This window comes from Clupea harengus, unplaced genomic scaffold (assembly GCF_900700415.2).
Source record: "Clupea harengus unplaced genomic scaffold, Ch_v2.0.2, whole genome shotgun sequence".
Classification (NCBI taxonomy): Eukaryota; Metazoa; Chordata; class Actinopteri; order Clupeiformes; family Clupeidae; genus Clupea; species Clupea harengus.
In genome coordinates this window covers 2,622-18,923 of record NW_024879842.1, presented here as the reverse complement: position 1 = coordinate 18,923, position 16,302 = coordinate 2,622, and the positions used below count along the sequence as shown (strand labels likewise).

Below are 16,302 nucleotides of genomic sequence, written 5' to 3'. Positions count from 1 at the left end.
AGTTCATATTCATGAGTGCATAATATTTACACGTGAGTTCATCACAAGCTAGCAGCTGCCTACTGTATGCACCTTACCTATGTGTGTGTAAAGAATGCTGATATGAAAAACAACCAGTAGTCAATGTGAAGGCTACCAATTGAATGGTGATCTTAGATACTCTATCGTAAAGGCGCCTATTAACGCCCCAGCTATTAAAAACATTTATAGATCGAAAAATCTTTAATCAATCAATCTTGTATATTTCAGTAGCGGTGGGTGTCTAGATTAGGACTGGTAACTTGTTTGGTTTTCAACTGAAACGTGTTTTCAGTTTTTTTCCGTTGTGTAGAGCGACACGCAAAATTAGCTGATACAGGAGGTGGAACCCATTAACAGCCTTTCTGTATATATGTCTATGGAAAGCTCTATGACCCTCACAAATTCTCGTTGCGAAATCGAATTCGTTCAGTTCGTTCCATGAGGGTTTGTACACACAGAAATAAATCGCTGTCTAGTACACTAAATAACGCTGTACTGCATTTTTTTGCACACATACAAGTTAAATACCCCCTTTGGGTAGGAGCGTATGGTGTTTAAAATCCGTTATCCTGGTTGATATAGAAATCAATATTAAGTAACATGTACCTGCGTGAGGCTGTTAATAGGTTTCGGGCGTTAATAGGCGCCGTTACTAAATTGGGTTTATGTATTTGTAAATTTGACTCTGAAAAAGTCAGTGCCTCACCAGCCACGAACCTCACCGCACGTCACTGGTGTGTGTGTGTGTGTAACTATGTGGTGGTCAAGCTTTGCCACAAACTACTGTTATTGCTCTGACTTGCCTTAGCTTCAGTGGCTATTCTGGGGCCAATGGTCAGCTCCTGAGATGAGGTTACGGTAGCCTGAGTCACAGGCTGCCCGCGTAGGCCTACGGCGCGAAGTACCACGCTGAGAGCGGATTAGTGAGACGTCTCATCCCTACACCACTCAAAGGGCTACTGTGCTGTACCCCACCACCGAGCGAACAACCCCCCTCCTGTTCTGGCACACGTTCAAGCGCCCTTATGACTGGTCTTTCAAATAACTGACGTTTAGACGAGGCATGACTGAGGCTTTAATAACTACAGTGCGCACGACTGAGACACAGGCACAGTGCGTGTATGAAAATAAAACAGACAGGGAATTTTGTTGCCTGGAGGAGCTATTCGAGTTTTAAACATCTCAAAATTGACCAAAATCGGGGTTGGAACTTAAAAAGGAGAACTAGAACAGCAAAGGGGGGAAAAAAGCAATGACTCAGTGTAATTTGGTTCTTAGAAGTGGGAGTGCGCGCATATAAAGAGCGTTTCGTTGAGGACGTTGGCCATCTCACTCGTCACTCGTCACTCTCTCCCACGCTGACCCAAGGATAACGGACTGTCAACAGCAGAGGCTATTTTTGTGACTTCGTGGACTCCTACAGATTCGGTTGATTTAGGCATCGCTGGAAGAAATTATGTCCGCACTTTCAGGCGCAGAGCTTTGCATAAAGTACCTTCTATTCGTCTTTAATTTTATATTCTGGGTGAGTTTTATGAAACCTCAATCATTCATTCTTGAACTGTTTAAAGGAATATGTTGGCAATAGTTTGGCGCTGTTAAACAAAGCCAATGTGCCATAAAAAACAACTAATCTAACTGTGTAATTATGAGCTTGTCTATTTGATGCATTTGATAGTTCGCTGAATTTGGTTTCTGCGCAACTTAGCTATTTGGGTCCTACAGTAACAGACGAAGGTATGACATAGCTCGAAACTTGTTTTTATTTCCACATTTTTCTTTTTTCTGTCTATTCCATCCTGCTTCTGTACCGACGCTTGTGGTTTCTGTAGTGAATGACACTTTTAGTTAAAGTATGACCGGGAAAACAGATTATTTGGTAGGTTAAGAGAGTTTCCTTGTTTTTTAGTTTTGTTTGTTTGTTTGTTTGTTTTTTACCATTTACTTACTGCATATATCAGTCGGACTTCTGCGGATGTCAAGAAGCCAGACGCTCGACATACTGCTGGATTCCTTCTAATCTCTAGAAACAGAATTAGTTGATATCCCCTGCAAATTAAGATTATTGGGGCGTTTCCCCGCTGGCTGTCTGGCGGAGCAGCGCATATGGCCAGACTATGATACCAGCTGGAGGATGGGGGCTACTTGTTGCGTTATCAAATGTGTTGCCATTGTGTTTGCTTAAATCTCAGTCATGTGACTATCAGTCCACTTGCATGTTCTTTCCCTCTGTCTCTCTATCTCTCTCTCTCTCACACACACACACACACACACACATACACGCACTCCCTTTCTCTCTCCCTGAACGTCTGATTCTGAGTAGGCTATCTTGGGCTATGCTCAAAGTAAAATTTCCAATAGATGAAATGAGATGAAAGCCAATACACAAAGTCTGACTCCTTAATCATTCAAAATTTCAGTTCAAAGTCCAACCAGTTGTGATAGTTATTTCAACACAACTCACAGTAAGGAGGAAACTAACATCTGACCACATGCTAAAACCGTTAGGCACTACACTGGAGTGTAACCACTCAGCCACCAGCATGCTGTATTTCAGAATCAGAATCAGAATCAGGTTTTATTGGCCAAGTGAGTTTGCACAAACAAGGAATTTGACTTGGCAGAGTGACTCTCAATGTGCTTACACAAAATATACATTACAACACAATACAAGACAAACAGTGCAACAGTGCAACGGTCTAAGAAGTTTAAAAAATATGTACAAGGCGGAATGGCTATATACATATTTTTTAAACTTCTTAGACCGTTGCACTGTTTGTCTGTATTGTGTTGTAATGTATATTTTGCCACACTAACACTGACTTTAAACACTGTCCTGGCGACATACATTTTGTGTATCCATAATTGAGTTCTGAAGATAATGAGTTTCCCCTGGTGCTCTTGATTAGGCCTGTTTGCTGTGCAGTGGCCAGTGGCTGATTGAATTAGCCTGTAGGGCAGCTGGAGGGGGATGAGGGGGTTGCGCGGGTCAGCTCACCTACTCTGAGCTTTGTTTTTACAGAGGAACAATAAGAGAAAGATACATTTATGGGAAAGGGAGGGGGAGGGGGAGAGATAAGGGGGCTGGTTACCCTTACATATGGATTGACCCCGCCATTGCCTGGTATGTTGCTTTTAATGATTGTTGTTGGTTATCAGACGGCCTGCCGGTGTCGCCATGTTTGCACTCTGATTGCTGAGGGGTGTTGACAGCGCTGTGTGAAATAATGGGTTGGCTGAGATCCAGAGTCTAGTTCTGATCTGATCTACCTCAGATCACCGGTCCAGATTCATCTCAGTGGTGACAGCCAGCTTTATAGAAGGCCAAGCGCTGTTGTTTAACCATGAATCCTTTTTTAAGTATTCTTTAAAAGAAGAGTGAGTGAAAGTGTGTGTGTGTGTCTGTGTGTGTATGTGTGTGTGTGAGTGTGAGTGTGTGTGTGTGTGTGTGTGTGTGTGTGTGTGTGTGTTTAAAAGTGCTGTCTTGTTGAATATGAAGCAGAACTTTAGCATGTGAATTCAGAGTGCATACTGTGTTTACACCTTGAGCCCTAAGATAAACACACTATCTGAGACATCTGCGTGTTTAGTTTAGGCAGCACCATCCTATGGAGCGCGGTGGACAAACAGGACCGACGGGTCAAGGAGGATCCAAACCTGAGACACTTAAAGCAAACTGTCATCAGGAAGTCCCAACCAGCCCACGTCTCCTCTCTGCTCTCTGTTAGGACTGGCCTGTTGTGAATTAGACAGAGGTACAGACACACAGTGGGTAAGGAGAGGGAGAGAGAGGGAGAGAGAGAAAGAAAGAGAGAGAGAGATGATAACCAATACAGACAGAGAAAGAGAGAGAGAGCTGATAACCAAGACAGAGACAGAGAGAGAGAGAGAGAGAGAGATGATAACCAAGACAGACAGACAGAGAGAGAGAGAGAGAGAGAGAGAGAGAGAGCTGATAACCAAGACAGACAGACAGAGAGAGAGAGAGAGAGAGAGAGAGAGAGAGAGAGCTGATAACCAAGACAGACAGACAGAGAGAGAGAGAGAGAGATGATAACCAAGACAGACAGACAGAGAGAGAGAGAGAGAGAGAGAGAGAGCTGATAACCAAGACAGACAGACAGAGAGAGAGAGAGAGAGAGAGAGAGAGAGAGCTGATAACCAAGACAGACAGACAGAGAGAGAGAGAGAGAGAGAGAGAGCTAATAACCAAGACAGACAGACAGACAGAGAGAGACAGAGAGAGAGAGAGAGAGAGAGAGCTAATAACCAAGACAGACAGACAGACAGACAGACAGAGAGAGAGAGAGAGAGAGCTAATAACCAAGACAGACAGACAGACAGAGAGAGACAGAGAGAGAGAGAGAGAGAGAGAGAGAGAGAGCTAATAACCAAGACAGACAGACAGACAGACAGACAGACAGACAGACAGAGAGAGAGAGAGAGAGAGAGAGAGAGAGCTAATAACCAAGACAGACAGACAGACAGACAGAGAGTTGACACCCAAGACAAAGAGATGGAGAGGAAAGAAGGAAAGCCAGTGAGAGGGAAAAGGGTGACAGATAGACAGAGAGAGCTGAGCAAACTGAAAGAGACAGACACAGAGAGAGAAAGAGAGAGAGAGAGAGAGAAGCAAAGAGAGAGAGAGAGAAACATTGACAGCCAGGACAGGGGACAATGCCAGTGTTGTTGGTTTCCCAGAGTCCTCTGGGAGATGAAGGCTTGAATTACCTATTCACACAAACAACAGAACCTGAACTCCCACTGGCCGCCCAGGACACAGACTTGGCAACCGCTCGAAGACCTGCGTCTCAGAAAGAGCCAGAGGACAGACATGGCAACCGCTCTAAGACCCGCGTCTCAGAAAGAGCCAGAGGACAGACTTGGCAACCGCTCTAAGACCTGCGTCTCAGAAAGAGCCAGAGGACAGACATGGGGACATTCAGCTTTGAATTCTGTCACCCCGACTCCTTCTCTGGCCACTTCACTTTTGACCCAGTTCATTCAACTGCCTACAGTCAATATTATACCATGATATCATATCCTGGAACACTAAATATCATACACATATAGTCAGGAGTTTATGAACTGATCAATAACTAGCAGTCTTTTCAGCATTTTGTATGTATACGTGTAGTTTAGTTGATAGACAGCACATTTCAAATCCTATGTCACATTTTGCTCATTCATTTTCATTGAGTATCACTGTGTGACACATTTCGTATCACTGTGTGGTTATGTCCATAGACATAGTAACTACATTTACTAAATAAATTCCCGTATGGAAAATTAATCATTTGTTCATTTATCTTCCTGTCTTATTTTCTAAGTGTGATCACACCTGACCAACCCCGTGAGTAAAAGAACAAGCAGTGAGACTCAAGTTTCTGCTCAGCCCGCACCCTTGAGTCCTGAGCCCATTTTCAGGTCAAAAAGAGCCGCCCCTCCCCCCTCCATCTGCCAGTGAACACAGAACAGGTGAGGCAGAGCACCCCACAGGGTGTGGCCTCAAAGTCCCGCCTTTGCTTCTCAGAGAAGGCAAAAAGGACAGGTTTGGTTTAGACACAGCGCGATAGCCACACTTAGAATTTCTGCTCACCAAACAACACCGTGGAAACAAAAGCTGTTAAGCTAAGTTCAGTTCTTCAACATGGGTGTCTCTGGAGGAATGCAATGCATTAAGTATCTGATGTTTGGCTTCAACTTCCTGTTCTGGGTAAGTCCCTCTCTCCCTCTGTGAATTTGGCTTCGGGTTGTTGGTTAGATGATTTGTGGTTGGGTTGTTTTGTGGTTGAAGGAGTGAGATTTTTTTTTTTGTTTGTTCTCTTAGCTTGGAAACTTCCACAGCTACGAGTATCCTGTTTGATACAGCAAAGTAACCAAACCAGTGCTTTTCACCAGTATGTTGTAGGGTGTCTCATGATCCGTAGGATGTTAAAGGCATGTGGTATATGAAAGACAACATCTAACTGACTTTTTTTCCCCGCAGTCCGCACAATTGAAGTTCTCTTATCTCCTTTCAAAATATGTTAAAGATTTCTAAATCTATCCTCCACATCGATACAGGTCCGACTCTCATTGTTCCCCTTTGTCTGCTAGGTCATGTGGTTACTCACTAACCAGCAGGTGAGGGGCTTGACTAATTCACTGTTGTAACCTGATGCCTTGGACACCATGTTGAGGTGCGGTATCAAGCGTGTGGTTTAGCCTGGCTGACTCTGACACACTCGGGTGCCAATCTTGCTTGTTTAGTTAAATTGCCAGGTGGCACATTGACTATCAGTACAGATTAAGCCCTTGGAGCTTAAAGAGAAGGAGAGAGGAAGGGAGAGAATGAGTCAGAGTGAATCAAATTGGGGATACATCAAGTGGTCCCTGTAGAATTATAGCCTAAACCTTTTATATTAATATGCTTTTCCTTTCGGGAAGAACTGTGTGGGGCAGTGGAGATTTCGACCTCCTAATGAATGTGCTACTAGGTCAGTGTGACCATTAACTACTGGAAGACTAAACGTGTTTTCACATGAGCTCTTGTTCCTGCTGGAGAGGTCACAAGGCCACGCTATGGGGCTTCCTCGACGCGTCTCTGAACTCCCTCTTGGCTCGGCTCCAGCTCTCTCCCTATCTTTGTGTGGTCTGTGTCTGTGTTAGTGGCCGGCCTTGTGAGACCGGAACCTTCCATCTTTACACAAGGTTGTGTGGGTGCCTGTCCTAATATGGTTGTTTCCGCATCTATGCTGCTATGTGCATCTGTTTCGCACCGATTTTCACCAAAATCTAACGTGGTTCTCCATGTCTCCAGAGAAGTTGTGAATCTTATTTGGCCCCTTCAGCGCTCCAACTTCTCCTCTAGTTAAACTGGTCCTTGAATTCAGTCTGAGGATTGAGCGTCTGCCACATGCCTCCTCCTGAGGGGGGAAACCTTTTGTGTTGGGATGCCTCACACCGGGCCCAACCTTTTTTTTTTATGCTAGTGACACACACACACACACACACGTACGTTCATACTGTCTCTCCTTTTGTGTTGGGATGCTTCACACCGGGCCCCACCTTTTTATGCCAGTGTTACAGCAGGGTTGGGTGCATGATGTCTCTCGGTTATTCTGTGTAATGCTATTTAAAATGTGTAATCACATCAGATGTCTTAAGTGAATTACAAAATACATTTAGAATTTTCAAGTCACCCATGTTATGATGCATAAAGGGCAACAGGAAATATGTCAAATATAGAAGAACCTTTGCACATGGAGGACTCAAATGGGTACATTGTATAAAACCACAACCTGCCACAGGAAGTCTGCAAAAAAAGCATTGCCTTGCAGGATAGAACAGGTTCTTCAGTGTAAGTTCATTTAGAATCATGATTTAGAAAATAAATCTTAGCACTAGGATGCTCATTGCCGCCTAATTTGAAAGCATGTGGCTCATCACCTAGTCCTCTAGTTTAGTGGAAATGCAGTGGGTGGAAATACAAGGCCACATTTGGGTCGGACCTGTTATCTGTTATCGGTAGATTCAATTTTATTGTTAGATTTTATTTTTTACTTGTGGTCTGGACTACTCTACTGAAAAGAAATGGTGCCCATTTTAAATGTTGTTCTGAGCAACATTTCTCTTTAATGAATCTCCTTTCTGACATTTAGTTGGGAACTCCTTGAGCTCTCTCCCATGCATGGACACATCCATCCAGAGAAGAGTCTAGTATGGGGCTCATCTGACCTAGTGTTTATCCACCACCCACACACACACACACACACACACACACACACACTTACACACTTCTGCTACCCTATCATTACCGCCCAGTCAGGTGTGACTGGTGTTGCGTAGGCAGGTGAGACTCTGGGTGTGTGTGCGGTTACGGCCCTCCACCCACAGCAAAGCTGCATGAGCAAAGTGACTCAGTCCTCCGGAAGAGAATGCCAGCGCTGGCTGTATCTAAGGAACGCAAACAGACCCGAGGCCTGAGTAGGCAGGAGGGCACCGGGGGAGCTGTGAGAATCTGGAATGTTCCGAGAGAATCAGTAATCTGGAATGTTCAGAGAGCCAGTGATCTGGAAGGAATTTTAGGAATGCAGAACACCCTCATGCCAGTGTCCTTAATGCCCGACACACCTATAATGTTTTACTGTGTCTTTATGTTAGGGATACTTTTTTTTTTACTCATTACTTTGTGTTTTTTGTTGTTGTTGTTGTCATGGTTGAAAGCATCTTTGTGTAAGAAGCACACCTTGTCTATAGCTGAGAGAATGGGACCGTTTAAAAACCAGTAGCTGCTGTTGCTGAAAGGACTCTCCTGTTTAACAAACCTAGAGCAGCAGACGTAGGGATGGGGATGTCCCTCGCTCCTTTATGATCTCAGTAGTGCAGTGCTGGCCACTCAAGATCTATACACAAAGATGGACTTTGTCAAGCAAGGCTGACCGTTCAGTAATGGACCAGCAAACGTAGAGCTGTAGTAAACCCGACAGGCCAGCTCCTCATGAAAAGCACAGCAACCTGCACAGTAGAGGGTCTAAATGAGTGAATTGTCCAAATGTTGGTAGGCCGAGGCATGCTGCCTATTTCCTCTCTGTAGTAATCTGTGAAGCGCACACGGCTCACATGATCAGTGTGGCGATACAGAGAATGGTGGCGGGTACGGATCAAGCTAAAGACTGAGGTTTTTTTTTTTTTTGGTCACAATTTTTTTTTTTTATCCAATGTGTGTCCTTCGTTAGAGGAACCCTTCGCACTGCCTGTGTCAGAGCTTGTATCGCCGCATACCTATTCTACAGCAAGGTTAACGCCAATTAGAAGCTGGTTTCCTCATTGACATTTAATGATTTTAAACTGCTATTATACTGATCGAACCTCATAATCGGGTGGGGTAGAGTTGGCAGTTAACCAAGAGGGGGACCGGGAGACCCTGCAGCGATCCTATTCATTCGTTTGAAATGAGAGAATGCTGTACTCCCAGTGACCTTCCAATCCTTCTGAAAATCCAGGTCACCCAGAACCAAACAAGTAGTCTTACAGACCTCTCGTTTAGCCACTCCCACAACAGAGTGGGAGCCTTTGCTAATAAACCCAGCAACAATGTCATTTCTGATCACCAAAAGCTACGTAATTTTACAGGCCAAAATGGAGGCTTACTTCGTGATGTGGTGTGCAGCACAATTAGTATGACCACTACAGCAACTACTGGGTATGCTGGTGATTGGTAGCAGTAGTTCTAGTGTCTTGTTAAACCGATTATTCGGGAGGTAAATAAAGCAAGACTGTGCACACTGCCTCAGTGGAAATTAGTGATGGGCCTGGACTACAGTCACCAAGAGCTCTGTCAGGATGTGAATTTCCTCCAAATATGGTTCCCATGCAGTGATGACTCTATTTACGGTGTAACCTGATTGTGGCAGCCTGGGTTGATGATGAAGATGATACTGCAAGTACAGGCAAGTTTCTCATCTAAGCCTGTCTGCTTATCACCCAAGTTCCTGTTGCACAACTGCACCGATGTCAGCAGCCTCACGCATCATGGAAATTACAGAGAAAAATGACCTGTCTTTTTTTTTTTTTTAATTTTTATTACGTCTGGTTGACTAGGCAAAGGTGCTGAGCTGCTCTGAGAATACAGGTCTGTCCGGTCGGTTGAGTGACCGCTGTAGTCTGTGAAGCAGCTGGTTCAGGTTTTGAATCTGGTTCAGCTTCATTCCCTCCAGGTCACCTGGACTACGTGCCTAACCCTGGGAAGGCTGAGCCATTGCTGTGCTGTGTAAACCTGAAGGGCCATGTTATCTAGAATGCCTTTGTTTGTTTTTTTTCCCATGGAAGTCTGGTGAAGTGATACTCAAACAAATTCTATTTGCATGTTTCCTGTGCTCTTTCATTGCCATTCTCTATCTCAAACACGGTCTTGTTTTTATTCTCCATTTATCTCTCTGTCTGTCTCTCCTCTTCCTTTCTATCTCTAGCTTGCAGGAACAGCAGTGCTAGCTGTTGGCCTATGGTTGCGATTTGACAAGAAAACAGAGGGGCTTTTTGCCGAAAATGACTCCCCCTCTGTCTTTTTCACAGGTAAGAAATCTACACACAGTACACAATACATACACACACCTCAGCCACACACCCACACACAATACACATAAAACTTGAAAGTGCACGTCCAACTCATGGCCTCCCATGTACAAGTCAATCCTACACGTGTTTGCTTGCTTGATTTTCAAGCAAGCAAACATACACATACAAACACACACCCAACCAAAAGCAAACCTCTTTGTCCTCTTTGTGAGGCACACTGTTTTTGTTGAAGTAAACCAGGTAGCCATGGAAACAGGCCACTCCCAAAGTCTCAGTCTTGTAAATGGTGCGTCACTTTTTGTGTCTGTGTGAGAGAGGTCTAGTGAATGAGGTGAGGAAAGAGAGGGAAAGCAGGAGAGATATAGTGAAAGCAATGAGTAGGGCATGCACAAAGCATTAAAGATGTCAAGATGTGGTTTAGAAAGGCATGGGCAGGACACGGATCAAAAGATGAGACCAAGGTGGACCAAACACACTTTTCTCAAATTCCTACTTCACGTCAGGTGGTGGTTTGGAATGCATGACCTTGTTGTTCAAATTCTCGGCTCTCTAACCTGTACAACAAGAACACCTGCGCCTCAAACACACACCAACAAACACAATGGTGTCCCCTGTTATTTTAAAGGGTGTGTTAACTGTGTGTATTATTCTTTCTCTAAGCCATGTGCACTTTAGATGGAGGACAGATAAGATATCTCAAACACATTGTGTGTGTGTGTGAACCTAAAAAAGGAAAAGGTTTGGATGTCTTCCTATGCGAGTAGCAGGAATCATAATGTGCTATAGCAGATGAACCTCATGATTTACGCTTGGAAATGATTGTTCCTTTGTGTGTGTGTGTGTGTGTGTGTGTGTGTACGCAGTACAGCTGGGGAGAGGTGAAGGTCTAATGGCCTACTTAATTCAGAAGGTTCTGCAGTTCTTTCTCTCCAGGAATCCGTGTGTGTGTTCATGTGTGTGACCTAGGCAATCAGACGTGGGTGGTCATAACGCCAAAGCATGCCCACTTCAGATGATGCCATGCTGCAACATTCAGTACCCGTCACTCTGTCTCTCGACCCTGGCCAAATATCAGCAGAGGACCACACACACACACGCCATTCTCCTTCGCCTGGAACAGGGAGGGTATTGTTGAACTCTGAGCTTTGTTGTGATTTTAGATTGATTTGCTTGTTATATCACTGGAGCTGCGCGGTAGAGGCCATAAATTGAGTGAGTAAAGCCATTCCTAGAAAGCAGTCCACCCTCAGGCTCACATGGGTAGAGATTCAGGCCCGACTCTGGCCCTTATCGTAGGCCCTTAGGGACGCACATTCATCTACAATTGTTGCACGGTAACAGCTTGTACTGCAATTAAACTACTGTAGACAACTTCTGCATTTCCCAGCTGTTTCCTCTTGCTTGGCAGAAGTAGTGTTGGGGAGTGTACACCTTGTGTTTACTGTAAGTTGGTCTCGACTAAACTGCGCGCTAAAAGCTAACGCCAGTGCCTCACTGGCATCTTCAGTGGGCACGGCTCCAGTAGCGGTCACCATGGTTGGCACCAGAATGCATTGGGAGGGGGCCGTGTAGCAATGACAGGCACGTTAATGACAGCCTTTGAGCTGAGCACACAGTGGGGGTGATGACATTCACTGCGCGTTGGCTCTATTGTTCAGCTCAAGAGATGGCAGCTGATTATTAAACGGATCAGGGACGCGTCAGAGGTGCATGAAAACGTTTGCATTTCGCCATTTTGAAAACGGCTTTCCGTTTGCTTGGGTTTCACAAGAACATGTGTGAGCACACAAACCAGCCAGGCAGGCGTTGCCTTTGAATTTTAATTCATGGCACAATAGCGCAGAGGTGTAAGAGGGTTGAGTTAAGTGATACTCTGCTGGTGTGTTAGTCCTTCATCGCATATGGCCAACGGTTTTGTTTATTTTCATGCAAGTAGCTCATCACAAGTGGGGTTGTATGTATTCAGTGCAGGTGGTGAGCGAGGGATGGAGGGAGTGAGTGAATAGGTGTATCTATGCAACATTTAAGCTATGAGATTCACAAGGAGAGGAGACCAATTGCAGGGCTTTAACCTCCCAAACCTTCAGCACACCAGGTGTCCTTCCCCTGTTCCAGTACGGCCATGCTTTGTCTTATGGTGCAACAGAACACTTTCAAGATGATAATCTGAGACGTAATCTGCTTGTGTGTTGGTCCATTGTTTCATGTGACCATTTGATTCCATTGGTTGAAGAGCACCAGTGCAAATGAAAGGATTAATGGATGAACATGATCATAAGCCTTAGTGAAAGAATTTCTCTAACATTTCATCTGAGCGGTTTATGACGGGACTAGGTGTGAGAGGAGCGAAGAATAGTGGTTCTTAACCTCAGAAAAATCTAACTTCTACACACCTCCTTCTCACACTCCTCCACATTGGCCTTCATCTAATGTGATGCTGTGTCTGTCCTGAACAGGGGTGTATCTCCTCATCGTCGCCGGCGCCCTCATGATGGTGGTGGGCTTCCTGGGCTGCTGCGGAGCCATCAGGGAGTCTCCGTGCATGCTGGGATTGGTGAGTCCTCCAAACTGTTTGTTGTGAAAAGACATGGTCACCCTCGAGAGTTTAAAACACCTGCATAAAAAGAGCACACCAAGCTCATGTAAACTGAAGTCATGGACAATAACTGCCATTATTAAAAATTAAATAAATAAACAAAACTGGTAGGAGCTGGTGGAGACTGGTGTAGACTTGGTGTATAGAGGGTTGTTTTGTAGGAAGTCCCACCCTTTCCTTTGGCTTTGTCTAACATGCATTCATTTGTGGAAGGAGTATTTACAAAACCCCTTAAAAAGTTCATGTTGCTGAGCTGCAGAAAGCCAACTAGTCATTCCCATGTTTTCACTGAAATCGTTAGAGACTCTTAGACTGGTGCCATCCATACGCATCCCTTTAACAACGTCTCTATTAGAAAACAGAAGGGGTTGATGGATTAATGGATTACTTTAAACCAATCTCCAGGCTGGGATGTAAACAAATCAGTCAGATTGGTTCAGTCCGAGTATACAGCATGGAGAAACTGACTTTGGCATCACTGTCCTCCATTCTGCATGCTCATCATGGGAGACCATCCCTGGCAACCCTGTCCTCCATTACAAGTATACAATGTGACATGTTTTTTTTTTTTTTGGTTAGAACTTGCACAATGCAATCTAACCCTTGCTGTAGGCCAGCCAATGTGTGCAAACTTTAACTTGCTGGTTAAATATTTTGTTAGCATAAGGTGACGACCTTGACCTTTTCCCATCCCAACAGTTCTTCTTCTTCCTCCTGCTGATATTTGCTGCTGAGGTGGCTGCAGGTATCTGGGGACTGTCAAATAAGGACAAGGTGAGTGCCATGTCAATGCTGTCCTTGATTGGCTATGACTTCATATCCAAGTCAATCATTTTGTTCAATTAAAGTTGCGTTCTGCAATTTTGGCGAAATGTTGTTGATTGGCTTTTGATCTGAAAAAAAAAAATCAAATTACACCCCTCCCTTCCAGGCTGATGTGTTGATTGGCTGCAATAGTGTAGGACTTGGTCCAAGCCACTTTGTGTGTACCTACAATTAACAGAGCCACTGTGTGCTCAAACAAAAACTTGAGTGTTTCTACGCACACAGAACAGTCCCTTTCAGGAGCTAGAGGACTTTGAGGAGCAATTTACTGAATTTGACAAAAGAAGTAATGAATAAGAATTTCGGGCCGTACATTTTTAATTAGCAATGATTCAGATCTAGAAATGCTCACATGGCTGAGTAATTCAATTCCTTAACTGAAGCCAAAAGTGATCGTTCAGGGACGAATGTCAATGCAACTCTGTGAAACCTGTTAATGGCCGTTTTGTGTGTTTTTAAATGCAGGTGGTGGATGACATTCAAAAGTTTTACACCCAGACCTTTGAAAACTACGTGAAGGAAAAAACGGAAGCCCTAAAGGGTACGCTGAAAGCCATCCAGTATGGAGTAAGTACCTCTCTCTCTCTCTCTCTCTCTCTTTCTCTCTTTCTCTCCTTCTCTTTCTTTCTTTCTTTCTTTCTCTCTCTCTTTCTCTCTTTCTCTCCTTCTCTCTTTCTCTCTTTCTCTCTTTCTCTCTCTCGCCGTTGAAGGTGAAGAACCACCATGATGCCCAACAGGGCAAGCATTCCAAATGCTAAACTCTCGACCATACTATGACTGTAGAAGGTTCTGGAACTATGATGGTAGTTATTCAACACTTTGGGAAAATACACCCCAGGGGTTATATGTGTCGTTATGACGACTGACCCCTTTTCTCCTCCTCTCTGCCGTACCACCTCCCACCCATTGTCTCCCACTGTCTGTCTTTGGGCGGCAGATACACACCCCTCGACTGCTCGTAGACACACACACACCCTTCGGCTGCTCGGAGCGGGGTTGAGCTTAAGGGTTTACCCCTGGGGTGGAGAGAAATGATATAATGCTATGCTATGCCGTAAGATGTCGCTAATGGTGTTTCATATAGTTATAGTTGTTTAAATAGATGAGTTATTTTGAGGGTGCTACACATTGAATAGCAAATTATTTGAATTGTTTTTCTCTCTTGTTTCAGCTTGACTGCTGTGGGCTCACTGGCACCATCGTTGATTCCGCTGTGGCTACCGATACCTGCCCCAAGAAGGAAGGGCTGGAAATGCTCATCACCACGGTAACATCTGCTGTCAATCACTAAAGTCTGTGTTAAGCTTTTGGCCCATGGGATTACAGACAAACCTCAATTGTTGTGGCTTTTACTCCCAGAACTTCGTGTGTGTGTGTGTGTGTGTGTGTGTGTGTGTGTGTGTGTGTGTGTGTGTGTGTGTGTGTGTGTGTGTGTGTGTGTGTGTGTGTGTGTGTGTGTGTTATTCAGTAATTTACTTTTTATTTTTTCACCAGAGTTGCCTAACTGCAATTGATGAGATGTTCAACTCTAAGCTGCATGTGATTGGAGGAGTGGGCATCGGTATTGGCGTCATCATGGTGAGTTGGCGTTCTCTTGTTGAGAGGTTGGCATACTACATTTAAAAAAAATTAAAACCTTAAGATTGTATTATGGTAAGAATGCAAAATGTCCCTGAAACTAAGACAATGCATGGAAAATGAAAGGGCACCACTATCCTTTCTTTATTGGTGTGTCCATAACTAGCCTACGTCATTTGAGTACTCCGAGCATATGCATACCCATCAAAAAACGAAAACTGAAAACATAAAACTAGAAAAGGGTGAACACAAAGGGAATCTTTTATATTGGTCAGAATGGGTCCTTAGTCTCACTTCTCTTCCGCTCCCTCTCAGATCTTTGGCATGATCTTCAGTATGCTGCTGTGCTGTGCCATCAAGCGAACCCGGGATATTGTGTAAGGCCGTCATCACCATGGAAACTCCTGCTCCTGCTCCGTTCTGTTAATTTATCCAGCGTGAGTGTTTGAATGTATGCACGTGTGTGTGTGTGTGTGTGTGTGTGTGTGTATGCGTGTGTGTTTGGGCGCTTGCGCATAACTCCAGTTTGAAGATCACTGCTTCAACATGCATCCTTTTTTGGGGGGCGTCTAATGCCATATCCCTGAAGCTATTAAAACATTAATGAACTCGGCGTCTACCTTCACACACTCCATGTGGGGTTAGGGGTAAGGCCGTGGTTTGGAGTGCCTCCTCTCCCACATCTACTGTATGTAATATAACCGCAAACGGTCCAACCACTGATTTGTTTAAGTTTGATGTTCTGAAGGCTCGTATCATGTGGATGGACCTGCTTTATATTTTGGTGTTTTGAGAGTACTTTTGTTTTGCTATATGGTACATTTACTTAGCTGTTAAGTTTTTATTTTTCAAGCCATGATTTAACTTTTCTAATGTTTTAATTTGTGGAGATCTGATTTTATAAACACAGTTTTATGTATCTATTTTGATGAACAAAGATATGAGTAATAGTCCTGAATGCCAAATAAAAATGGTCTAATGCGGATCTAAAGGGTTTCTCTTTGTCAATCTAATTTTGATTTGTTTATTTTATTTTTGGTTTTAAGTTAATATTTGTAATAGCATCTCCATTTTTGTTTTACTCCCACAAACGAATTACTTGTTTCTTGGAGTAACACGCATTGTCTGTCAAATTATGTCAAGGATCTGCTTAGTATATTATTCAATACTCAAACTTTTTGCATAGTGTATTTGCAAATTAAACAATTCTCTCTCATTGTGAC

The 16,302-nt window shown here is 44.0% G+C and overlaps 1 protein-coding gene across 2 annotated transcripts; it reads left to right on the top strand.

Moving 5' to 3' along the window:
- The first annotated feature begins 1,103 nt into the window (after positions 1 to 1,103).
- On the top strand, positions 1,104 to 16,075 carry LOC105898379 (CD9 molecule b). Of its 2 annotated transcripts, none has more exons than XM_012825417.3 (8): positions 1,104 to 1,546; positions 9,975 to 10,077; positions 12,537 to 12,634; positions 13,376 to 13,450; positions 13,967 to 14,068; positions 14,673 to 14,768; positions 14,996 to 15,079; positions 15,395 to 16,075. In XM_012825417.3, exons 1-8 carry the CDS (start codon positions 1,478 to 1,480, stop codon positions 15,458 to 15,460), a joined length of 693 nt encoding a protein of 230 aa, XP_012680871.1. In that variant the 5' UTR covers positions 1,104 to 1,477; the 3' UTR covers positions 15,461 to 16,075. The 2 variants fall into 2 exon arrangements, with proteins under 2 accessions (XP_012680871.1, XP_012680872.1); XM_012825418.3 differs by lacking the exon at positions 1,104 to 1,546 and adding an exon at positions 5,569 to 5,737.
- Positions 16,076 to 16,302: the final 227 nt, after the last annotated feature.